Source organism: Peromyscus californicus, unplaced genomic scaffold, assembly GCF_007827085.1.
Source record: "Peromyscus californicus insignis strain IS unplaced genomic scaffold, ASM782708v3 Scaffold_10__1_contigs__length_136768540, whole genome shotgun sequence".
In the NCBI taxonomy this organism is placed as follows: Eukaryota; Metazoa; Chordata; class Mammalia; order Rodentia; family Cricetidae; genus Peromyscus; species Peromyscus californicus.
In genome coordinates this window covers 58293464-58318576 of record NW_026294391.1, presented here as the reverse complement: position 1 = coordinate 58318576, position 25113 = coordinate 58293464, and the positions used below count along the sequence as shown (strand labels likewise).

General features: G+C 47.7%; 1 protein-coding gene across 8 annotated transcripts in view; it reads right to left on the bottom strand.

Annotated features, from left to right (window-relative positions):
• Nhsl2 (NHS like 2) overlaps positions 1-25113 on the bottom strand; it is a 260656-nt gene that overhangs the window by 80605 nt on the left and 154938 nt on the right. The window contains exon 1 of one of the 8 annotated variants that reach the window (XM_052734064.1): positions 8914-9944. The exons of 5 other annotated variants lie outside the window; for them this stretch is intronic. In XM_052734064.1, coding sequence (XP_052590024.1) covers positions 8914-8983 — 70 coding nt within the window. In that variant the 5' untranslated portion in view covers positions 8984-9944. Of the gene's footprint in view, positions 1-8913; positions 9945-25113 lie in introns of those variants that run through there. 2 more of the 8 variants (XM_052734073.1, XM_052734025.1) reach the window with 2 other exon arrangements.

The following is a 25113-nucleotide window of genomic DNA, read 5'->3' as shown; positions in this document are numbered from 1 at the left end:
TGCCCAACGGTGACAAAGAGCTGACCTGTCAGCATGTAAGACCTCCCAGGGACTTCTTTGTTATCTCAAGTATCATTTTTTCAGTGTGAGAGCCTTGTCTAGTTTCTCCCACGTGGACTATGGTTATATGCCGTGGCCATGTGGCCCAAAATGTCTGCACTGTGGTCCTGAGACAATCCTAGAGGTCAAAAGGACAACTCCAGTGCATCACAGGCAGCGGCAGTGAGGGAGCAGCTGAACTGTTGCCCATATTAATCTCCATAGCTGAGTGACCTTGGCAATGTCACCTTAGTTCTGAGTCTTTAAAATGAAAGGTTTATGGAAGAAGAGTAGTTTCCAAACACACGCCTCATTTTTATGAAAATATCTGGATTTCCCAGCTCTTCAATAAACACAATAAAACGAAATAAAATGTCTGGGTCCCAACATAGTAAGAGACAAAATGTCTGCTTTTTCCATGGAAGACACTACAGTGTTGACACACCAAGATGTGATAATCATGGAGCTGGGGCTCAGTGATGACTGATCATCCAGCATGCACAGGCCCTGGGGTCCATCCCCAGCACCAAACCTTGTTTTAAAGATACGTATTTGCACAGCACTGTCTATTACAGCCCTGTTCACAACAGCTGAGTTATGGAACTAACCTATGTGTCGAAGGAAGGAAAATGTGGCATAGAGATGCAATGGAGTTTTTCCAGCGATAAAGAAGAGCGAAGTTATGTCATTTGTTGGACAAATGGATGCAACTGGAGATAATCACATTAGGCAAATTAAGCCAGTCTCAGAAAGACAAATACCCAGTTTTCTCTCATTTGTGGTTCCTCCATGTTTTACAGCCACATGAAATCACGCACATCTATACTGAATGAAAGAAGTGAAATTGTCTAGGGAATGAGAGACAAACTGGAAAGGAGAAAGGGCTAGAAAAGGAAGGGTAGGTGTGGAGGAGGGTGTGCTCAACACACACACACACACACACACACACACACACACACATACACACACACACACACACACACACACACACACACACACACATACATAACTGCCCAAAAATGGTAAGATGGGCATGGCCATAGACATACACTGTGCCCCTCCAAGACTCCCCTGTTGAGCTTAGCTAACTCCTGGCAGCCCTCCCTACCCTGGAAGTCTTCAACAATAAGCAGCTCATGTACACTACTTACTACACAGTAGGGGCTTTGCATGTGGCACCTTGTCTCATCCTTACTACCATCCTGTGAGGGTGGCACTGACCAAGGAGGCTGTGGACACTCTGAGAAATTAGGTCACTTGCCTAAAGACATACAACCCAGAACTGGTCAAGCCTGTCTGAGGATGTAGTCAACTGAGGCAGTCTTCATCACGTCCTTTACCAATTCATCAAACTTCTCTCCTTAGAATTTAAGCATTTTAGGAAAGGAAAAAAAACATAACATATTCCAGATTATTCCTCCTCCAAGACTAAAACTAGAAAACTTCACTTGCTTAATCAAACTTTGGTGGTACCCAGTGTTCACAGAAGACAAGGCACCCACCATCTGAAGCCACTAGCAACATAGGCCCAGAATGGCTCTGGGGGTCAACAGAAGGGGCACAATGGGAACCAGTACCTGTATTGGTCTGTTTTCTGTAGGTACCACGAAGTACCGAAGGGTGGATACTGTTAAAGGAAGAGTTTATTTAACTCACATTTTGGAAGCTGAAAATCCAAGAATAGAGGGTCTCATCTGTTTGGCCTTGGGGGAGGGCCTCTTTAGCTACATCACAGCATGGCAAAAGGCATCTTGTGTGAGAAGGTTAGAGCATGTGTTCAGACAGAAAGTCTGAGGTCATAGATCAGGCCTGCTCTTATAACAATTTGCTTTTGTGGGATCTAACTGGGGTCTCAAGAGAAGTACAACAGTCTCCTGTAAGGGCACACTCCCAGTGACATCAGCACCTTCCTCTAGGCCTCACTTCCATCACCTGCCAGACTGAAGACCAGACTTCCAGCACACCAACCTTCAGGTGACACATTTAAACCATATCCAAAACATAACAGTACCTAACACTTTTTCTTCAACCGTCCTGATGCTGCGACCCTTTAATACAATTCCTCATGTTGTGGTGACCCCCAACCATAAAATTATTTTTGTTGCTACTCCATCACTAATTTTGCTACTGTTATGAATTGTAATGTAAATATCTGTGTTTTCTGACAGTCTCAGGTGATCCTGTAAAAGGGTCATTCGACCCCCAAGGGGTAGTGTAAACCGCTGCTTTACACTATTCAGTCTTTTATACCTCACATGGTCCTGTAAAACATCTTAGATCACTAGTTCTTGACCATATCCCTGTAAGGCAGTTGTGTTATTCTTTTTTTTTCTTTTTTAATTATTGGTTTTTCAAGACAGGATTTTTCTGTGTAAACTTGGCTGTCCTAGAATTTGCTCTGTAGACCAGGCTGCCTCAGACTCAGAGATTTGCCTGCCTCTGCCTCCCGAGTGCTGGGATTAAAGGCCTGAGCCACCACTGCCCAGATCAGTTGTATTATTCTTATCCTCACATTATTAATAAAGAAACTGAGAATATGAGGGTAAAAATAAACAATTTCCTCCAAAAATCCAACATAAGGATCTGAGTTTCCATTCAAACATGGGCTACCTTCACCAATTCCACCACACTCCCTATCCCCTCCCCCGAAAAAGACACCTGATTTTGTATGATGTCTTGCAGGTGCTTGTGCTGGCTCAGAAAAATATGGTTTGGTCTCTCAGTGTGAGAATGACTTGCCAGTGTAATTGCTCTGTGTGTTAACGGTTTGTATTACTCTTTGCACAAACCATGTGACACTATTAATGGAAAGTTAATTCTAACTAAGCGGAAGACTCACCCACCCTGTACTTCACAATCAAGTTTTCATTTTGCCACCATTCCCACTCTTGACTACAGGCAGAGACGGTTTTGTATTGTGAATTTTTATGTTCCATAGTTTTTATTTTTTTGTTCTTGAGATTATAACATTTCTCCCTTCCCTCCCCCCGTGTTTTATTTTCTTATAAGCATTGTCCATGTTGCTCAATAGTTTTCTTAATCAGTGCTCAAACAGCTCCACCTTATTTCAGTGAAGTTGGATGCTCTAAATTTAGTCAGTTCCCTATAATTTGACATTATGATTGTCACTATGTTTTTGTTTGTTCGTTTTACATCTTCTTTCACTTCCTTCCAGTTCTGGCCCAGGAAATGTGGGCGTCACAGTTTGACTATGACATGTCCCCAGTAGGCTTATGTCCTTTGCTCTGCCCGTAGCTGCTGGCGCTACTTAGGAAGATGGTAGGAATTTTAGGATGTGCGGTGACTGGGAGGAGGGTTCTACCTGGTCCCCAGCCAGTCCCTTCCTCCTGCTCTGCATCCTGGCTCCCATACGTGGAGAACCTGCCCTCCACACGTGTCCACCACCGCATCATCAACCATGCACTGAGCCCTCCAAAGCTATGAACTAAAAGAAGTCTTTCCTCTTTTAAGCTGTCCTCTTGGGTATTTTGGTCACAGACTCGCAGAAGTAACTAATACAATGAATACCACGATGGGCACTGACCTCTAGAGTTCACACCTTTTCTATAAGGATATCTGTCAGTTATAGGAAGCAAGGAGTGCTGGGAAATATTTCTGTTCACTGGCCTAGAATTTTAACCCATTCCATGCGTTCCAATGGAATCATTAAATCTGATTAGGAAATATGTCTTTAGGAAGAAGGCTCCCAGAGGAGGAGGTAAAATGAATTTGACTTCCTCCTAAGTCTCTGTCATTTAGCTTCCGTCACAATGATAGCAAGAATGCTGTAAATTCAATAAATTCATGAAGATGAAAGAGTCAGGTCAACTATAAAAATGCCTTGATTTTGTTTCAACACAGAGAAGAGAACAGGGTCACCTTGCTCATAGCACACACCTGTGGGGAGGGGACGTTGGAAGCCAGTATGATACCAGGTGTCTTGGGACCTGAAGCCTCTCTCTACACCTGGTTTAGGCTTAAATCCAAGAGTCTCAGTTTCTTTTAAGCTCAGGCATCTCCTGCTCTAGCTTCTGGACCCAACACAGAGCCCCATGAGTTCAATTATTCCAACAATACAAACGTGCTATCAAACGGACATATGGTGGGACTTCTACCAAGCTGGGCATTGCAGTCTTTGTTGCTATAGAGATCTGCTCATCCTACCAGAACGGAGCCATGGGCTCCTCTTTCCACAGCACCCAGTCTCCAGGGTTACTAACTCCTGCCACAGCTACAAAGATGCTGAAAAGCACATGGCATGCCATAATAGGTCCAGCTCGAAAGGCAGACAGACTGAGCTCAAGTTTTTCTTTTACATTTTGTATCAAACCGTGTTACAAGACCTTGTTATCAGGTCATGGGACGGCCCTCCCTCTGGTTCTCATTTCCTCCTCCATAAAATGGAGTCAATAATCCATCCCCAGGAGTTGTTCGCAGGGTTAAGTAGTGCATGTAAAGTGTTGGCACGCAATAGGTGTGTGATGAATACAAGGTCCGTCTCCCTTCTCTGCAAGGTACTAGTTCAAATGGATGACTCCTGTATGGAAAGCTATGCATATGCTAGGTAGTAACAGTGCCACAAACACACATTAACGACTGCGCCACATACAGAATAACAGGGTGGTAGGGCCACATCTGCTCAAGAAGCGACAGGGCTTGAAAGCTGGTGAGAAATCATTTCCAGATTGTGAAGCTGGCAGAGGAGCTTCCTCCCGTCAAAGCAGCCTACTATGTTCTAAGGTCCTGCTGGGATTCCACATGCTGCCGCTCTCTCTCCCCATCCCACCTCTCCTTCTAGGCAGCTGATTTTCCCTCTCCAGTTGTACCAGCTGCTGAGCTTAGTGGCTGTTCCTGGTGTTCTCTCACACACGCAGGGCCCAGTTCTGCCTTCAGCTTGGGAGCGACAGCCCACAGGGCTCCCCCTTCTGTAATCATCACTCTTCCCCCATTCGAAAGGCGACTTCAACTTTCAAAAAGCTTTCCAACCTAGCTCCTACCACATTCTCCCAACTTCCTGCAAGGCCTTCTAAGAGTCCCCTCCAGGGATCCCTGACTGTTAACCAAAAGATGCAAGAAACAAAGACATGTGACCTGCTTAAAACCATCCTGCAGGTTCATGGGCAAGAAAGCCAGGAGGCCTTAGTCATGGGCTCACTCTCATCCTGGCAGATGTGTAGTCTTGGAAATTCATTTAAGAATGCAACTACAGGGCCGGAGAAATGGCTCAGAGGTTAAGAGCACTGACTGCTCTTTCAGAGGTCCTGAGTTCAAGTCCCAGCACCCACATGGTGGCTCACAACCATCTATAATGAGATCTGGTGCCCTCTTCTAGCCTGCAGGCAGAACACTGCGTACATAATAAATAAATAAATAAACTATTAAAAAAAGAATGCAACTACGGCACTGGGTGTGGAACTCAATGGTAGAGCTGCTTGCCTAGTATGCAAGAGGCCCTGTGCTCAAAGCCCAGCACTGGCTGAAGTCAGTGAGTGAACAGCAAACACAGTGCCAGGTGTAGTGGTGTACACCTGTAAACCCAGCATTGGGGCGCTAAAGCAGGAAGAGCAGGAGGTCATGACCAGTCCTGGGCTGCAAAATGAGTTCGAAGTCAGCAGGAACCACCAAAGTAAGACCACATTTCAAAAAGAAACAAGCACACAAAGTAACAGTTTCCGCACTGGTAAAATGATGAAAGTGTGTCAAATGTGTATAAAGAAAAGAGCGAAGAAGGAAGGGGACTAGACAAAGAAGATTTTAAAGATGAGATGACATTGGAGGAGGGTTTGGAAGGCCAAATAGGAAGTGGCCAGAAGACAATAGTGGATGGAAGATACGTTCCAAGCAGAGGAAAACACATTCAGCTAATCACAGAAATGGTGAATGGGTGGTTTGGGGAAAGAAGCCATTCAATACCACTGATCCTCAAGTTGAGGGTGAGAAGTGACAGCGCGTGAGGTTGGAGAAACAGGCAGGGTCCCATCATGGAGATCACTAAAATGTGCTGAGGAACATCCACTTTACCCCAGAAACTGTTTCCCCCCCCAAAGCTCAAGCATTAGTTTTCCAGTTTCTCCACTTTGCCTTTTCCATGCGGCAAAAATACTATTAGTCATTTTATCCAAAGCGACTCACTTTAAAAACACTTAACCTTACCCTAATAAAAACTATGGGAACCCCGAGTTTGATATACTATGTAGACTTTTCTAATATGCATTAAAATGCACGCAGAACTGAAAGGTAAGAAGTTTTCTCTCCATCACCCATGACAATCCTCGGGCTACTTGGGATCTACCTCCACAGCAGGGAGACAATCTTGACACTCCCACTCCGAAGTTAGCAAGGTTTGGACTCACAGCAAGAAAGTACTATGGTGGCTGTTAGATTAGCTAGGAGAAGGTCAGAGGCAAAGGCCAGGAATCAGTTCTAGAACAGGCAAGCGTGGACATTGGCAGTGGGCAAGAAGAGCAGGGGCTATGTCTCAGAGGAAGTCTTAGCAACAAATAGTTGTTGGGGAGAGGGTTGAGTGGACGCACAAATGAAAACTGTGTGAGGCCAAGGAGAGAGCAGAGCGAAGGGTAACTCCTAGGTTTTCAGTTTGGTTTCCTAGAAGGATGCTGAGGCCATTAAGAGACAAAACAGGAGAAAAGGAAGCAGGAAGGGAAAGGATGGAGCAAGCTGTGTTCAGCTGAGTGTGAGGTACTCCTGGGACATTAGGTTGGAGCTAGAGCAGCGGGTTATGTTAGTCTCGGCAGCAGACAGAGATGCAGAGGTCAAGCCCATAGAGGTGGTTTCCTCACGGTAGCCTAGACTGCTAAGGGAGAGGTGCGGAGTGAGAGGAGCAGGCCTAAGACAGAACTCCAAGGACAGGACATTTTTCATTTAACGATGGGAGAAGGAAGGAAGGCTTTATCCCTTCACAAGATCTTTCCTGGTCACTGCAGGACTTCCCATAGGCAGGGGCTCAGCTCTTCTCTGAGAGCATGGTTGACTGCTTGTTCCTGTCTCTTTGAGCAGCCTGTGAGGCTGTTCACTGCAAGGGATGGGGAACTGAACACTAAGCTCTTTAGATCTGCCCAGTTAGAGTGAGTTTTTCCTGGAGGCTTCCGGGGCTGCCTAGTGATAGTAAGTGAGCAGGCATGGTCCTGTGTCGGGGGTGGGGGTGGGGTGGTGGGGTGGTGGGGTGGTGGGGGGGGTGAAGGGTATTAGGGAGGGAGAAGTGGTCATGAGACCACCTCCTGATGCTGCCAGAGGTTGCTGGGGTAGCCACCGCCTCCAGGATGACCCTGGGTGGGGCAGCCATTGAAAACACAAAGCAACTGCTAAGAATTGAAACAACAGTCAGTAATTGCCCAAATTTTGAACATTAGCAAGTGGAAAGCTATCCTCCAGACAAAGCTGTGCAAAGCATCTCTGTGTGACGCCAGCAGGTCCTGAGACTCCAGCTCCATGGCAGAGAAGAGAGATGCTACAAGGTGGTGGCTGGGCCATTTACCTGCTAATAGTAGCCTTAACAGAGTGCGTTCTCAAGATATTACAAAGAAAGTCCAATACTCAGAATCTTGTCCTTGACTTAGTCCACCAAAGGAGCCAATTCAGCCTACCCAGAAGTCTAAAGTAATACTCTTTCTAGGAGGCTCCAGGAGTGGGGCTCATCAGCACAGCCTCTTGACCTTCTTGTAGCTGCTCCCCGACCCCCTCCGCAAACACCCTGTGAGCTCCTCCTCTTCTAGAGCTGCCACTTGGACAACTACCGTTAGATGCACAGCCAGCAGAGCCCCAGAAACAGACAGAGGCACCCTCTGTGTCTGAACATGACATGCTTTCAGAATGGCACTGACCCACCTACTACTTCGTACAGTAAACTTGAGTTACACTTGGCAGAAACTTCCCTTTCCTTCCCATTGACCTGGATAGTGGATGAAACCTTCCCAAATGGGCACAGAGGGAACTCTGGGCTCTTCTGGGACTCCGTGTGAGGGGGAGGAAAAAATGAGGTGCTGCCAAGAGAGGAGGGCTGGGGGTGCAGTTCAGTGGTAGTGTACTTTCCAGAGATGTCTGAGGCTCAGGTTCCAAAAAGGGGGAAGGGGATAAAAGTTAAGTTGGTGGGGGTATGGGTAGAGCAAGGGCGACTTTCCTTGCACAGTGCTCTTGCAGTGCTTTGCAAAGCCTAGCTAGCAAAAGTTGTCTCCAGACCCTAATCTCCACACTGTGAGGTTTAGGAAGAAGTTGTTGGGGGAAACTATGCCCGCACCCTTGAGTCCACCTCTGGAGGGACACAGAGGGCAAAGAAGAGCACATTGAAAGTAGGAAGACAACAGACTCCAGGCTGTCCAATGCTCCCTCCCCTCTGTCCATGCAGGGAGAGCAGCTCAGTTAAGTAAGGGCTGGGGCCGGGAGGTGGGGGGCAGGGCATTACACAGCAAGAAACAGCTTCATCTGGCTCACTCAGAGCAGGCAGCAGCCGAGGTAGAGCCCGGAGAGGTGTAGGTGTACACGTGTGGGGCGGGGCTGGGGGCTGGGAGAGCCGGAGGTTTGAATAACAAAGGAGACTCCTGAAGGGTAAGCCGTGCATGGCTCCAGGGAGAAAGCACTGTGCTAGCAATAAACTTCAGTCGCTGGCGCTCTAGCCACCCTCCAGAGGCTGCATGGAGTTGCTGGCGAAGGAGCTAGCTCCTGCCTGCTCAGGGAGCTCAGACTTATGCAATTCAGCCTGGTACTGGAGCAGGGGAGCTGGGAGTTCACCCGTATCTCCCTCAGGCTTTCTCCCCGCCCCCTGCCAGCCCCTCCAAGTCACGCCAAGGGTCAGGGGCCCTGTGAGCCAGGGAGGCCCTGGCTAGAGAAGCCCGGGGAAAAGGAGGGAAGGAAAGAGAGTACCTGTTGCTGAATGCATCCTGCTGCTTTGGCTCTTACTCCTCGGTTGCTTGTGGTGAGAGTTGCCCATCATTCTGTTCTGGACTGGCAGCCACCGCGGCCGCCGCGCCACCGCCTCCTCCTCCTCCTCCTCCTCCTCCCCCTCCTTCTCCTCCTCCTCTTCCTCCTCCTCGACCTGTGCTCCTCCCCAGGTGCTTACATCACCTCAGCTTTGCTTCTTACACACATGGCTCTTCGAAATCCCACTTGTGCCCTTGGCACAGTATTGTCCAGATCTGAACCTCTCACTTGGACTAGAACCTGCTAGGGCGCTCTCTCTCTCTCTCTCTCTCTCTCTCTCTCTCTCTCTCTCTCTCTCTCTCTCTCTCTCTCTCTCTCTCTCTCTCTCTCTCTGTCTCTCTCTCTCTCTCTCTCTCTCCTCCCTCGCTCCCTTCCTCCCTCTCTATCCCCTCCCCCTTGCTCAGCGCTCCTGTCAGGTCTAGCAGCCCAGGTTCCAAAAAAGAACCCTAGCAAACCCTGAGTGCAAGCCCCACCTCATCTGAATCTGCACATGGGGCCAGCCCCCGCAACCCCCGGGACCCGACTCGTTTGCCCTTACTGTCCCTGGCTGCCTCTGCTCTCAGAGCTGTCATTCCTGCTGCCGCTTGCTCTCTGGATCTGCAGAAGCTTGCAGGAGCGAGGGGCCAATTACAGAGCCTCATCCATGAGTGTGACAAGGACCAGTGAAGGAATGTGCTACCCAGGAATTCTAAGTGACACAGCTCCCTGTTCCACTGGGGGACGGATCCAGTTCTGTGACAGCTGCCAGTGGGTTCTGGGCTCCAGTCCTAAGAGAAACCTGAAGAAATTTGGGCAGAGCACGAGGCTTCCAGGCTGCAGGCTTGGCGCTAGCACATCCGGATGCCTCTGGAATGCCCAATGCGGCCACCAGGCGTACCTGCTTCCTTGTCAGACACACCTGAAGCCTCCCTCCACTCTCCCCTCCCTTGCCTGCTTTGCCTTCCCATGGGAGGGCAGAGCCAGCAGCCCAGAGATTCACAGACTGGAACTGGGACCCTCGGCAGCCAATGAGAAGGCTCTTTTCATGTCCCACAGAAAATCCATGCGCGCGCCGCATGCGCGCGCTCTCACACACATATGCAGCAGCCTGTCGCGAGTGCTGCAGCCCTGTGGGATAAGTGACAAGGGGCAGGTGGTGCTGGCTCAGCAGCCTGTTCCAGCCTCACAGCCTGGCAGTAAGCTAGGGCCATCGGTTCTGGAATCAAGTCTGCTAGAGCCAGACAGCCCTGAGTCACTTAGGCGAGGTAGTAAGACTGTTCAATGCTGATGTCATCAGACACAGGAACAGGGGGCCTGTCTGTCATAATCACAGCTACAGAGCATTGTGGGTGTGGGTCAGAGCTTTCTGATTTGGGGACAAGAGGTCTAAAATGAAAGTCATTCACACATCCATCCAGATGCCCGCTCATCTAACTGTCATTTAGGCATTCTGTCAACAGTTCCCAGGGATCTGCTCTGCCTAAGCCCTGTGCTAGTGGTAGGGGCAAGGGCATAAGTCACCTAGGAGGGGCGACTGACACATCAAAAGGGGGTGACAATACAAAGAAGAATTAACAGAGTTGAAGGAGAATCAGAGAAAAATGCTTCCATCTGGAAGGGCTGGGGTGTGCTTCCCAGAGGAGATGACTGGGTTGTCAGGATGAAGAGGTGGCTAGACACAGAAAAGGAAAGGGCATACAGGTAACTCCAGGGACTGCAAGCTCCAGGGACCCAGCTGTCCAGGGTCTCTTCAATCCTTAACAAATCCACAAACATGCTTCAGACTATTGACCTAGTGAGGGAGAAATTGAAAAAAAAAAAAAAAAAAAAAAAAAAGAAAGAAAGAAAGAAAAAAGGAAGGAAGGAAGGAGGAAGAAAGAAAAGAAAACAAAGTGCATCATGGTGGAACCCCTCCTTGGGCTTTGCAGCTCACTGTGGAGTGTGACAAGAAGTCTCCAGTGGACCCAACATGAGACCAAAATAAGGGTTTGGGAAATAGCCCCAGAGCAAGTGGGAAGTACCCAGAGTGAAGCATCTTGGGAAAATAGATTTATGAATGTGATTTTTGCAAATCATGGAGATTAATGAAGCTGGCAAAAATCTTGAAGGTGATAAGTGAATAACTGAAGTTTGGGGGAACATTTGGTTCTTGCTCTTTTATGTCTTTATGCTAGGTCTTAAGTATGAGTCTTGGGAGGTTCAAAATTGTAAAAATGGACTAAAATAAAGCTCAGAGAAACCTATAAAGGGAACCGTGGTATTGTGAGTTGGTTGCAAAGTGTGTGGGCCATTCTGAAAGTTGAGACAGAACAAAATTCAATTGAGTTGGGCACACGGGACTCTAGACAATATCCTCAATGAAGTGAGAGGGCATGAACGAAAAAATGGGTTTTGGAAGTGTTTGGAGAGAAGATGGGTAGGAGGGGATGAGGAATGAATGAATGAATGGATGGATGGATGGATGGATGGATGGATGGATGGATGGATGGATGGATGGATGGTCATAAACTGGATACACTTGTGCACTCATTGCCCTGGTCGAGAAGTTGAATATCAGGCTGGAGAGACGGTTCAGTGGTTAAGAGCATTGGCTGCTACTGCAGAGGACCCAGGTTCAAGACCCAGCACCCACAGGGTGGCTCACGACCATCTGCAGCTCCAGTTTAGGGGTTCTGATGCCTTCTTCCAACCTCCTTGAGAGCCAAACACACATGCAGCGCAATACATGCATTCAGGCAAAACACACATAAAATAAAATGAACAAATGTAGCAAAAAATTTAATTTGAATATGACTAGGCACTACAGAAGCCCTCCTCAAAGCACTTTTCAGTGCTGGGGGTGGAAACCAGGGCCTGGAAAGCAGGGTAAGTCCTACCACTGAGGTACACTTTTAGCTCTTCAAAAGCACAGTTCAAATTCAGCATTACAGATCTTCCTCACAGCAGTTCTGTCAGACAGGGATTACTTGAATTCACTCTACAGATATCCGAATAGGGACAGAGAGAGAGAGAGAGAGAGAGAGAGAGAGAGAGAGAGAGAGAGAGAGAGAGAGAGAGAGAGAGAGAGAGCTTGGCCAAGATCTCTATATAATCATTATGGCTGGAAAGAAGACATTCAAAAGAGACTCATGTGCCCATCCCCTTGGCAATCAGATTGTTGAAACAATAACCCCCAAGAAACTGGACGTTCCTCAAGAATTCCATGCTATAGAGGGGAAGGATGAAGTCCCGGTGTCAGTCAAAAGGAGAAACTGGTCTCCCAGGACAAAATAGCACACAGTTCTCACAACTAGTCAGACTACCTTGCTGGACAGACAGAGACGGGGCCATTTATGAGTCAGTGATGGGTGGGGGCACACCTGGAGCAGGGGAGCAGGGCTGTTAGTTATTGTGTTGGTTAGTCTGTCAACTTCACACAAACCAGAGTCCCCTGGAAAGAGGAACCTCAGCTGAGGAAGTGCCTCCATCAGATTTGTCTGTAGGCAAGTCTGTGTGTGTGTGTGGGGGTAGGGGTAGGGGGGCATTTTTTTTGATTAATGATTGATGTGGGAGAGTCCTGTCAAGCAGGGGCAGTGCCATCCTTGGGCTGGTGGTCCTGGGTTCTGTAAGAAAGCAGGCTGTGCAAGCCATGGGGAAGAAGTCAGCAAGCAGCACCCCTCCATGGTTCCTGTTTCAGCTCCTGCCCTGACTTCTTAGTGATGGACTGCATCTCTGGATGCGTAAGCCAAATAAACCCTTCCCTCCCCCAGGTTGGGTTTGGTCAGTGTTTCAGCATAGCAACAGAAACCTAATTAGGACAGTTATGCATACCTCTTGCTCCTATTTAAACCTAAAACCCTGAAATTAGCACCCTGAAGATGGACTTGGGGACAGATGACCTCTTTATTTGTTCCTCTTCCCAGTGAGGTCATACTGAAATCCTTTCCCTATTTTTCAACATTAATATTCCCTCTCCCCCCCCCTTCCCCATCCCTCCTCTCTGAGACTGAGTCTCACTATGTAGCCCTGACTGGCCTGGGATTCACTGTATGGACCAGGCTAGCCTGGAACTCACAGAGATCCTTCTGCCTCTGCTTCTTGAGTGCTGGGATTAAAGTTGGGTATCACCGTACCGGGTATATTACTTGTCTCTTTCATTGGCATATTGAGAACCAGCAGCTGAGGCCAGCTTGTTACGGCTGCCAGGACCCAGGCTTTGACTCTAAAATCTCTAGCAACACTTAGTAGTTTCTTCTTCCTTTGGGTTTTTACATTTACTCAATTTGTTACCAGTTTAGAAAACAACAACAAAAAAGATTTGCAGAGGTAGACCCCCTCCTTTCTCCTTGCACTCCTCTTAGTCCTCATTTCATATGGAGCGCCTATACCCTGTAGCCCACATGCTCACCTGCTTTCTGTAAACCCTACGACATCCCTGACCCTCTTCACTCAATCCCAGCCTTGAGTCTTCTCATCTGTGTATTGGGAAGGCAATAAAAACACCTAACCTATAAGCTACGGTAGTCTCTCCTTCTCTAGCCTTGCTCTCTGAAGTCAAAGTCCAAAAACATGAGATGGAAAATTCCAGAGATAAACAGTTAGTTTTCGATTGTGCTTTGTTCTGAGCAGCATAATGAAATCTCACCTCTTAGCACTCTGAGCAACTGATGACTTAACTCAATCTTTTGTCCATACACTGTGTCTTCTGCCTGCTCCTTATTCACTTAATAACCACCTCAGTCCAAGCAACCCTTATTTTACTTAATAATGGCCCCAAATCCCAAGAAGAGTGATGGTCACTTAGTTCTGCCCCGTCTCCACTCCTTGGCTCCTTCCTCCATCCTTGCGATCTCCATCAAAAGAATTTGGATGGGATGCACACAATGCAATATAGAAGACAGATGGCGTCTATTAGAGTAGAGAAAGGACAGTGACCAAGGGGATTTTTGTAGGACACACTCTCAAGTAGTAAGAGTGACAACAGTAAGAAAGACTATTCTGCTGAATTACATTTTAGGCAGCCTCTATATTATTTCCGAAGCTGTCTCTGGAATAGTTTTCCTAAGGGGTGCTTTCCTGTCTAGGTGATTGACAGGCTTGTTTGGACTCTTCCAAAAGGGGGCAATGGTATACCTATGTTCTATCAGAAAGCCTCCTACACACAATAAGTGTATAAGGTTCAGAGATCCTGGAAGCAGGTTTAGATAATTTCAGTTAGTGATCTTCTAGGCAGTTCAGGATGTCACCCCTCTGAGATCCCGTTCGGATGATCGGGCTGTAGTTGAAACACTTGGTTTTACAGGCTGTTGGTATTAGAGAGCAGTCCAGCCCTAATCCCTCTAAGCCTGCTAATATCTGACTAGCTACCTAACAATTTGGCTGTGCCAAAGAAAATCCACCAAGAGCTTCTGTGAAGTGAAAGTTCTCAAGTTAATGAGGGAGAGAGGAGCTGTGTGCCAAGGTTGCTAAGACTATGGTAAGAACAAATCTATCTGCAAAACTGTGAAGAAAGAAGAAATGCACGCAAAAGGAATTAAATTCGTGGGTGGAAGGCATGAACAGAAAACGTGTTCCAACTGTTGCTGGCAACGTGTGGCATCAGAACCATGGAGCCTATAAGAAAACTCCAGCAAGGGAGCTAGGGAGAGAGTGACACCAAGCCATGTGTCCCAAGTAAGGGCTGGTTCCACAGATTCAAGAATAGGCTTGGGCTGAAAAAATAGAAAAATGCCAGGACAGTCTGTCTGCCAGTGAAGCAACAGCTGTCACATTTCGAGAGGAGCTGAAGAAGTTGATTCAAGAGAGGAGATACCAACCAAAGCAAGTGTGTTTGAGGTGCTGGGGATCCAGCCTAGGACCTAGTGAATGTTATACAAGTACTCTAGTCTTGTGCTAGGTCCTCAGCCTCCAAGCAAGCCTTCAACGGACACTTCTGGAAAAACAAACCCATTAGAGCCTACATTTGGTAAAAGTGTGACAGAATCACTGGAACATGAAACATGAGAGAACAACTTCTGATCACAAAATCTTCCCAAAAAATGCTTTGGTTAAAAAAACCGTGACCTGCCGGGCGGTGGTGGCGCACGCCTTTAATCCCAGCACTCGGGAGGCAGAGCCAGGCGGATCTCTGTGAGTTCGAGGCCAGCCTGGGCTACCAAGTGAGTTCCAGGACAGGCGCAAAGCTACACAGAGAAACCCTGTCTCGAAAAAAACAAAAAAAAACAAAAAAAAAAAAAACAAAAAAAAAACCGTGACCTATGAAATATTCCCAACCACTGACATCATCTCCCGACGCCCAATCATTCCCATTGCCATAGTTTAATTATCCTCCTGAAAGGGGTGTGTGTGTGTGTGTGTGTGTGTGTGTGTGTGTGTGTGTGTGTGTGTGTGTGTAGAGGGGGTGGGGAATGGTGTCTCTATATTCACAACAATTCTCCTGCCTCAGCCTCCAAGAGCTGGGATTACAGGAGTGAGCTGACCCACCCAACCCTCTTGACAAATTGTCAGGTCATAAGTAGTTTGATGGCATCACAGTGTCAACATGATTCACTGCCCTTGGTCTCATCATAGGGCTTTGTATTGTCTCACCACATCAGAGCAAAGGTAAGCATCATACAATGAAATGTCGTGAGTGACAGAGAACCTGCAGCCACATAACTTTATGATAGTATACTACTGTTCTGTTTTATTCATGGTTGTAGTTGTTAGTCTCATACTGTGCCCAGTTCATAAACTAAACTGTGTCATAGGCATGTGTGTCTTTATGGGGAAAAGAGCATAGTCTGTTCATGGTCCAGTCCTATCAGTAGTTCCAGGATCCTGGAATACATTTACCATGTATAAGGGGGGACCATTGTATTGTAAGACTTCTATGACACGATACCAGACACATAGTGAGTACTTGCTAAAAAAAAACGTGTCCCCATCCCTTTCTTACTGTTTCCCATGTAAGACTCCCAAGCTCAAATGCCCACTATGCTCCCACAAGCCCTGCTCCCTACCCACGCTCTTGGTCTGATTGCTTTAACCCACGCTCTGGGTCTGATTTCTTTTACCCCACGCTCTTGGTCTGATTACTTTAACCCACGCTCTGGGTCTGAGTACTTTTAGCCTTAGCTGTCTTACTCCTCTGCAAGTCCATGAGACTTCCCTGTCTGGTAGTCCAGAGCTTCCAGGGCTGTGTGGGAGTAGAGTGGCTTGAGGCTGCACCTTGGGGATGGTCTGACATAGACTATGCTTCAATGAGCGTCTGCCGGTGAAAAGAGACCATGCTTCCAGTAGCTAGTTAGGTATTAGGAGAACCGTGGAGCCAGCCACCCTGCCCTGCAGACCCTTCCTGATCTTCCTTCCTGGTGGCTCCTCTGAAAACTTCACACAGAGCTCCCTGTGCCCCACATACTCAAATCGTCTCAGCTTCTTGTTTATCAGAAAGGACATCTGCATTGCACAGGGTGCTTGCTGGTGGCTCTACTGACTGGTCTGAGGTGGCTGTCTGTGGAGAGGGACTAGGAAAGTCCCCTGATCACTATGCCAAGTGCTGAGAGAGGGGAGAGAGAGAGAGAGAGAGAGAGAGAGAGAGAGAGAGAGAGAGAGAGAGAGAGAGAGAGAGCAGGAGGGGGCTGCACTTCTATGGTGTCTTCATATGGAGTTTGAGGAATTTCTGGAATAAGCTCAGACTGAGTCAAACCAGGAGCAGCCAAGTCTGGAGAGGAGGGGTCGGAGGGAGAGGCAGGCCCCACTCTTCAGCTAGTACCTCCTGCCTCCAGTCCCACCATACTTGATGCTTCAGATAAGTCAGCAGAAGAGAGGGAGAAATCTGGGGCTGGAAAGCAACACTGGGGGCCATGTCTGCAAAGTGAAAGAGATTACTGTTCTTTGTTCGCCATCTTGTCAGCAGACTCTCCTGCCTTTCAGGATAGTAGAGGGGAGGGTGGAGAAGCGGGTAGGAGGCAGTGCCAGCTCCAGACTGCCACCTGGATCCCCAAAGCTGGCACAAGAGCCAGCCTGTCACTTCACTCATGTTCTCGTTCCTCTAACACCCTGCCTCATGGGGCCCAACTAGAAGATGGAGAAATAGACTGGGGAAGAGACTGAGCTAGAAAGTGTCCGGCTTGTGTCTTGGACCCAAGTTAGCCATCTTTAAGCCCAGTGTTTGGTCACACTGCTGTTCCCGTCTGCCATGACCTGCACACACTTCCCTTTGGTGTGGGGACTTCAGGAAGTGGTTTCAGTGGAGGCACTGAATTCCAAGACACAGGTCAACTGTGATCCCAGCAATCTACCGGTAGCCCATTCTTGGGCTCGTGTGTTGTGTGCAAGCTTACTTATCCCTGGTCTGAGAGATTCTGTCCCAGTGGGCTACAGTCACAGCCCTGAAACCTGAAGCAGGGGGTTTTCTCTCAGCCCCGATGAGGTTTTTCTCCATTTCTATCCCTAAGGAATGATTTTCCTTCCACTGTACTCATGAAAAGTCAGCTTCATTTCTCAAGTCCCAACCCAAACACTTTCAGGATGTCTTCTCAGAGACTTGCTACCAGAATGGAAGGCATCTCTACATAGCCACATCTGGGCCTCAAAGTTTGGGTTCAGTATGGATGCTGCCCCATCAGATTCGAAGCCTTTTTTGATGTTTCCTACCAGAAACAGACTTCCCTTCACACTAATTCCCCCAGTACAATGTCTTACAAGACATGACACACATTTTGCAAGTGGTATGTGCTGATAGTACAGAGGAGGATTTTAGAAGTACAGGCATGATCTCTTTCAAGTCAGTAGTTATACATGTATGCTAGTATATAATAGAATTTAATAATAACAAAAATTGAGTGTATCAAAAAAGCCTTATTGGTTGGATAGTGGAGACAAAATTAAATTACTTGGTTTAAAGAAAAATAACGTGTGTCTGTAAATTGGGCTACACTACTCCCCGAGCTATGGGAGGGATGATCTGCAATCAACAGTGCCTAACGGTTAAAGGGCTCCTCAGTCCTGGCCCTGGTTAACTTCTCAAGCTGGGGAGACGAGAGTGAGTACAGGAGATGGACTTTGTGATCCCTAGTCAATGTGCACACTCTTTGGTGTGTATGTTAATTGCCCATAAAAAATTTCTAGGGCTGGTGAGACGGGTCAGCAAATAGAAGTGCTACTCAAGCCTGCTGTGTTAGCTACTTTCCTAGTGCTTTGATAAAACACTGTGACCAAGGCACCTTATGGAAGGAAGGGGTTATTTGGACTTACAGTACCAGAGGGTTAAGAGGTTATCATCAAGCCAAATATGGTAGCTCATGCCTTTAATCCCAGCACTCAGGAGGCAGAGGCAGGCAGATCCCTGTGAGTTCAAGGCCAGTCTGGTCTATATAGTGAGTTCCAGGCCAGTCAGAGCTACATAGTGAGACCTTGTGTCAAGAAAAAAACCAAAAGATCCCACCATCATCATGACAGGGAGGCATGGCAGCAGGAACAGATGGTGACTGGAACAGAAGCTGAAGGTTCACACCTTGAACCCAAGCACAGAGCAGAAAGCTCTAACTAGCAATGCTGTGTGGCTTTAAAACCTCAAAATCCACTCCTAGGGACAAACTTCCCCCAGCAAGACTACACCTCCTAAACCTCAAACAATACCATGAAAGCCGGGCGGTGTTGGAGCACGCCTTTAATCCCAGCACTCGGGAGGCAGAGGCAGGCGGATCTCTGTGAGTTCGAGGCCAGCCTGGGCTACAGAGTGAGATCCAGGACAGGCTCCAAAGCTACACAGAGAAACCCTGTCTCAAAAAAACCAAAACCAACCAACCAACCAAACAAATGAAAAACAAAACAAAAACCAGTACCATGAACTGGGGAACAGGTATTCAAAATTCTGGGTCTATGGGGGACATTCTCATTCAAACCACCACACCTAGAGAGACTTGAGTTTGATCCCTAGAAGCCATACAGAGATAGAAGGAGTGTGCTCTACCCTCTACATGCATGCCTTCTCCCCTACCCACCCCTCACACTTTAAAACACTGAAACCCATTTTTAAAAAAGTGCCCGACCTCTAGCAGCGTTTACTCAGTAGAAGTTGAACACTTTGTAATTGAGGCCAGCGCAACTAGAAGGGCAGTGACATCATTACTACCCATAGAAAGAGTGGGCAGGTATATAGAACGTGGGTTTGGTGAAGGCTGTGGAACTGTGATTTGGAATATTTCGAGTTTTGGCTCCTGTCCCAGTAAGAAAGCCAGAGAGTTTTGGAGAACTGGAGCTCTAAGTAGCAGGCCAAGGAGGAGGAGCCAAGGAAGGCCAGGGTCATAAATGAGCATTCGTCACCATTGGCAAAGCAGAGAAACAGGCACAAAACAGAGTGATGGCTGGATGCTCCCCAGCTTTGGGCCAGCCCTGGCCTCGGCGAGCCCCATTTAGTTTCGATCTTGGCAGTGAAACAATGGGCCCGCTTGCTCCCTGAGTGTTCTCTCAGTTCAGACACTTGGAGAGGGTGTCATGGGTACTGATGGTGATCACCAAGTGCGGCACCCACCCTGCTCAAGGCACCATGCTGTGTGCAGAGAACACAGCAATGGGAGAAACACCAGCCTGTGTTAAGGAAGCCTCTGGGCCTCAGTCTTTCCCTATGCATACTTGCCTCTGGGGATGGAAAAAGACCAAGCTCTAGAGTCAAAGGTTCTCTAGAGACTTGCAAAAGAAACTCTCAGTGGCGCACGCCTTTAACCCCAGCACTCGGGAGTCAGAGGCACGTGGATCTCTGTGAGTTCCAGGCTAGCCTGGTCTACATAGAGAGCTCCAGGACAGCCGGGGCTGCACAGAGAAACCCTGTCTCTGAAAAACAAAAACTAAAACTCCTAGAAAGGGAAAATTGCAAGTCTCTCTGAAGAACTGGACAGGCAGGGTCATTTGGGAAGAAGGTCAACATATGTGCTAGGAATCTGTGGGAGTGTGTACCCACTGTCACCCCCATCCCTACCTTACTTTCAAGGCATCCAGCCTCTAATACTCTGATCTAGAAATCTGGGCTGGCCCAACCCAGTGTATCTGGATCACGATGCCAACAGTCTGCTTATTTGTTTCCTACCAGCCACGCTCTCCAAGTATTTTTAAGCCCATGCTCCAAGATATGTATATTTATACATAAACTATATACATGTAATATTGTGCTAATTGGTTTCTTAAATGATAAAACATAGACAAATATGGAAATTAAAATGTGCTAAAACGAGTGTTAATAGAAATTCTAACATTTGCTTCCCACACTCTAATAGGCTTTGGAGGCCATAGTTCTAGCAAAAGAGCCCTCTGCCACATAGCCAGATGATGAAGGTGGCCAAAAGAAAGGGTAAACAAGCCAGATGTGGTGGCGCACACCTTTAATCGCAGCACTCAGCAGGCAGAAGCAGGTGGATCTCCATGAGTTCCAGACCAGCCAGGGCTACACAGTGAGACCTAGTCTCAAATAAACATAATAGGAAGAAGGACGAACATCTTTTGTGCTCTCTTACATTTCAGGCTTGGCTTCCAATGCTCTGACTGCCTCATTCACTCATGTGTTCATTCATTCATTCATTCATTCATTCATCATTCATTCAGTAGACTGTATTGAAGCTATCATATAGCAGCTGTGTGGATAGAGAGATACAAGAGGCAGATGTACCAAATGTGCAAAATAGCAAAGCAAACTAACCTTGTGGGCAGTGTTAGGAAGAAAAGCAGCAAGGAGCTGTGACACTGGATGGCTGTGAGCCGGTACGGATGTGTGGTGGGGGGAGGTTTCTCAAGCTGAGAACTGAGCACAAGAGGGAACCAGCAAAGGGAATGGAAAGGGCCACATCCCCGAGGTGAGGACCTCAATGTCTTTGAGCAATAGAAATGTATGAAGTGGAAGAAATGAGGGAGAAGGGTGGGTTTTATCTGAAGTGCAATAACAAGCCACTAGAGCTTGAAAGCAGGGTAAGTGGTGGAGGGGAACTGAGACTCAGGATTGCCGTGTAGCCTAGGTTGTCCTTGAACTCGAAATCTTTCTGCCTCGGCTTCCCAGTGATTTTTTTCATTGTCATTTTCTTTTCTTTCTGTAGCACTGAGGATTGGACCCAAGCTTCTGTTCATGCTAGGCACAAATGCACTTTTCTACAGGATTGTATCCCCAGACCGCTCTTTATTTTGAGACAAGATTTCACTAAATTGCCCAGGTTGGCCTGGAACTCATCCAGTAACCCATGCAGGCCTTGAACTAGCAATCCTTCTGCTTTGGCACCCTGAGTAGCTGGAATTACCGACCTGTGCCACCAGGACCAGCTTGATATATACAGCACCTCCCCACCACCACCCACCATATGCTAGGGATGGCCAGAGTCTCACACAAGTCCTCTACTACTGAGTCACACTCCCAGCCCCAGGATGCTATTTAAATGTTGGCGTGGCCACCAAGTCTAGCTGAGTGTGTGTGTGTGGCGGGGAGACTGCTATAGAAATGAGGAGGTCAGGAGGCTCAGGCCCCAGTCTGTTGGCTCAAGATGAGAGCAAAGGAAACAGAAGTAGGCAAGCATGAGATACATTTACATTTTAGAGCATCCCTTCCACAATGCCCATATAAAGCCAGTATTTGCATCCCATTGCATGAATGAGGAAAGTGAGGACCAGAAAGATTAAGTAATGTGTGTTCAAGATCACATGCCTTGGACAAAATAAAATCAGGATTTGCCCAGCTGCCTGGCTTCCTTCCAAGTCCACTCAGAATTCAGAGCCTATTTCCTGCCCCAGGGACTCATTCCCCAGGATACGACATGGCCTTCCTGCTTCAATCCTGAAAATCCCTGGGCATTCTGAACAAAGGAAAGGGGATTGAGGACTGTTTGACCCAGCAATCAGCCGAAGGGATACAGGCGATTAGAACAGTGCATTCCTCCTGTTTTCGTAAACATGTTGGGCTCTAAGTGAGGGAGAAACCATTCTTTCCTCTGGACGGGGGAGTGGATAGGAGGAGGGTAGTGATGGTATATTTGGAACTAGAGAAAGCAAAAGCTGCCAACTTGTGCCTTCAAGGAAAGCCCAGAGGTGCAGGCCAAGACAGAGGAAGTGACTTGCCAAATCCCTCTTAACAGCCCCCACAGTTATTTGCGAGAAAAAGAAGGCGGAATTGTCCCTGCCAAAGACATGAAGTCCTTTACAGAGCACTTTGTTAGCAAAACCTAGCATCCCCGTCACTATGCAAAGTGTGCTGGAATGTTGCCATGGCAACAGGCAGCTGGGCCCCTGAATCAGCTCCAGGCCTGCCTTGGCAGAAAGACCCAAGCCTGTAGGGGCATCTCTCTGGAGGCCAAGAGGGAGGGGCCTGGGTTGTATCTGTTCAGAGGAGACCTGACTTTCCTTCCAGGTCACCAGGCTTCAGAGCCTTGTGCCTTGGGGAAATATTTCTTGAGATGTTCAACTTCCATAAACATAACCTTTCAGGTTAAAATCAGCTGACCTCGTGGCCAGGTTCTTTGCCTGCTTGCCTGCCTGCCTTCCTTCCTTCCTTCCTTCCTTCCTTCCTTCCTTCCTTCCTTCCTTCTTTCCTTCCTTCCTCCCTTCCTCCTTTGCACAATATCAGTCAAATACTCTACAAGTAGACTACATGTCATTTCATTTTTTTGTTTTCTGTCTTGCTTTGAGAAAATGTCCAGTATAGAGCAGGCTGGCCTCCAACTGCCTACATAGCTGAGGATAATGACCTTGACTTTCTTTCTTCTTTTTTTTTTTATGAGACAGGCTCTCATGTAGCAGAGCAAGCCTTGAACTCACTATGCAGCCTAGTAGAAATTGGAACTTTTGTTCCTCCTACCTCCACCCCCTGAGCGCTAGGATCCCCACCAAGCCTGGTGTATGTGGTACTAGGGATCAAGCCCTAGGGTTTTGTACGTGCTAGGCAAACACTCTACCCACTCAGCTATACCCCTTTGCTTTTTGAGTGACTGGATAATGAGAAAAAATAGAAACATCCAACTGCTGTGTGTGAAGTAAAACTCCTTTATGATACAAATATAAGAAGAAACCAAAGCCTAGAAAAGTGACTCAACGAAGGTCATGTAGCCTTGGTGGTGCCAGAGACAGAGCTCAGCTCTTTGACTTGTTGTAACATAGCATGAGTTTCACTAACCACACTTCTTTCTGTGGGTGCTGAGGAGGGAGGAAAGTGAACCCCTGGCAGAGTCCTTCCGTGGCTGAGCCATACTGGATTCTTTCACACTCCCCATAGCTCACCTGCACCACCAATCTGCAAGGGGCCTAATCACTCAAAGAGGTTAAGAAATTAGCTCATGGTTACATGAGATGGTGCTGGGTTTTTTGGTTTCGTTTGCTTTGGGTTTGGGGAAGGAGGTTATTTTTCCACTGACTTTTGACTTCCAAGATTGCTTCCATGCCTCATGACATGGGCTCAACTTCTAAGGGAAAGCACGGCTCTTCCTCCGTGTGTGAAGGATAGCTACAATTGCATGGATACTAGCTGCTGTCCCTAGTCTCTTGATTATGACCAGAAAGTGTTCTGCAACTGACTGCCAAGCTGCCACTCAGCAAAGCCTAGCAAGTGCTGAGGTGCCTGGGCCCCAAGTCCCCACAGTGAGCATAGTGCTGCTTTACAGTGGCTAGAACGATGGGGGGAGAATATCCACAAAGCACATATTACAGATCAGACAAGGTAAGACTCAGTAAATGTTACTCTCTTTCCAGATTATTCCCTTTGGGTATCCACTTCAATTTTGCAGATCCAGGGCCTCCAGACTTCATCTGATACAATTTAGTTTCATTCCCTTGCCATACATATTCATTGACTGTCACTTGCCAACTCCCCAAGTTGAGTTTCTATCAACTAGAAGTGAGAGGCATCAAGAAAGACTAAGCCCCCTCCCCATCAAGATGGCCTCCTGGTTAAGAGTGTTTGCTATGCGATCATAAAGACTGGAATTCAGATCTCAGAACCAGTCATCCTGCAAAGACCTATAACTCCAGCTCTGAGGGATTCTGTGCCCTCTTTCTTTTGGCCTCTGTGCATGCACAGGCATGTACACCTGTATGTACATGTGTGCATACACTCACAAAAACACACACACACACACACACACACACACACACACACACACACACACACACCACTGAAAAAGAAAGAGCCAAGTTTAGTAACTTGTTCCTTTAATTCCAGCACTTTCAAGGCTGAGACAGAATGATCACTGTAATTTCAATTAGGGCCAGCCTGGGCTGCTTAGTGACATCCAGGCCAGCCTGGTCTATATAGTGAGTTCCTGTCTCCAAACAAGAGAGAGAGAAAAAAGGAAGGGACGGGGAGGGGAGGGGAGGGAAGAGAAAGATGTGGGGGAGGGGAGGGAAAAGAAGGAAAGGAAAGGACAAAGCAAGGTGATACAGAATTGGTTCTTGGGGCTGGGCATGTCACTTCGTGGTAGAGTGCTTGCCTAGCATGTGGGTGGCTCCTAATGACAGGGGATACTTAAAAACTAAGATTGAAAAAAGAATTTACTGATAAAATGAAGGTTGGAGAGGGAACTCCTAGGCGTAATGGATAATGGTAATAGTGTAAAAGGATGAAGGTCCCTGGTAAGTAAGGGAGGGAGCCAGTCAGGTGGAAGCCGAGGCAGATGGAATAAGACCACAGCTGAGCCTGTAGACGTCGTGAGAAGGGGTGTGGGTCTTAGGTGAAGATGAGAGGAGATAATGGAATCTCCTGGGTAAGGGAGTGGCCTGCAAATGTCAGTGGTAGTTTTGTGGGGGGAGGAGACTAGGGGAGGGGTGGGATGAGAAGCAAGGAGGCCTGCTTGCTGCAGAGACTAAGAGAAAGGAGGGGGAATAGATCTCACTGGTGAGGTGGCTCTAGACTTGATGATGTCTCCGAGTTAGGGAGCCTTGGAAGAGGGGCAGTGTGGGAACTGGAAGGCTAAATGCGGGCTTGGAGGCATGTGGCTGAGAGGCAGTGGAGACATTCAGCTGGAAGCTCAGAAGAGGTCAAGGCTGGAGTGAGAGAGCCATCACTAGCTCTGGGGAGCTGTGACACCTAAAGGCAGATGAGAGGGCCCAGGCTGGTGCCAGAAAGAAAGGGAAGCATGGGCACTGAAGTTCTGTGCCATGTCTGGCACGCCTGCGTTGCTCTGCAATGGTAGCCTGATGCATCCATCTGACATCTATGAAGCTCTCCACTTCGTGGCCGAG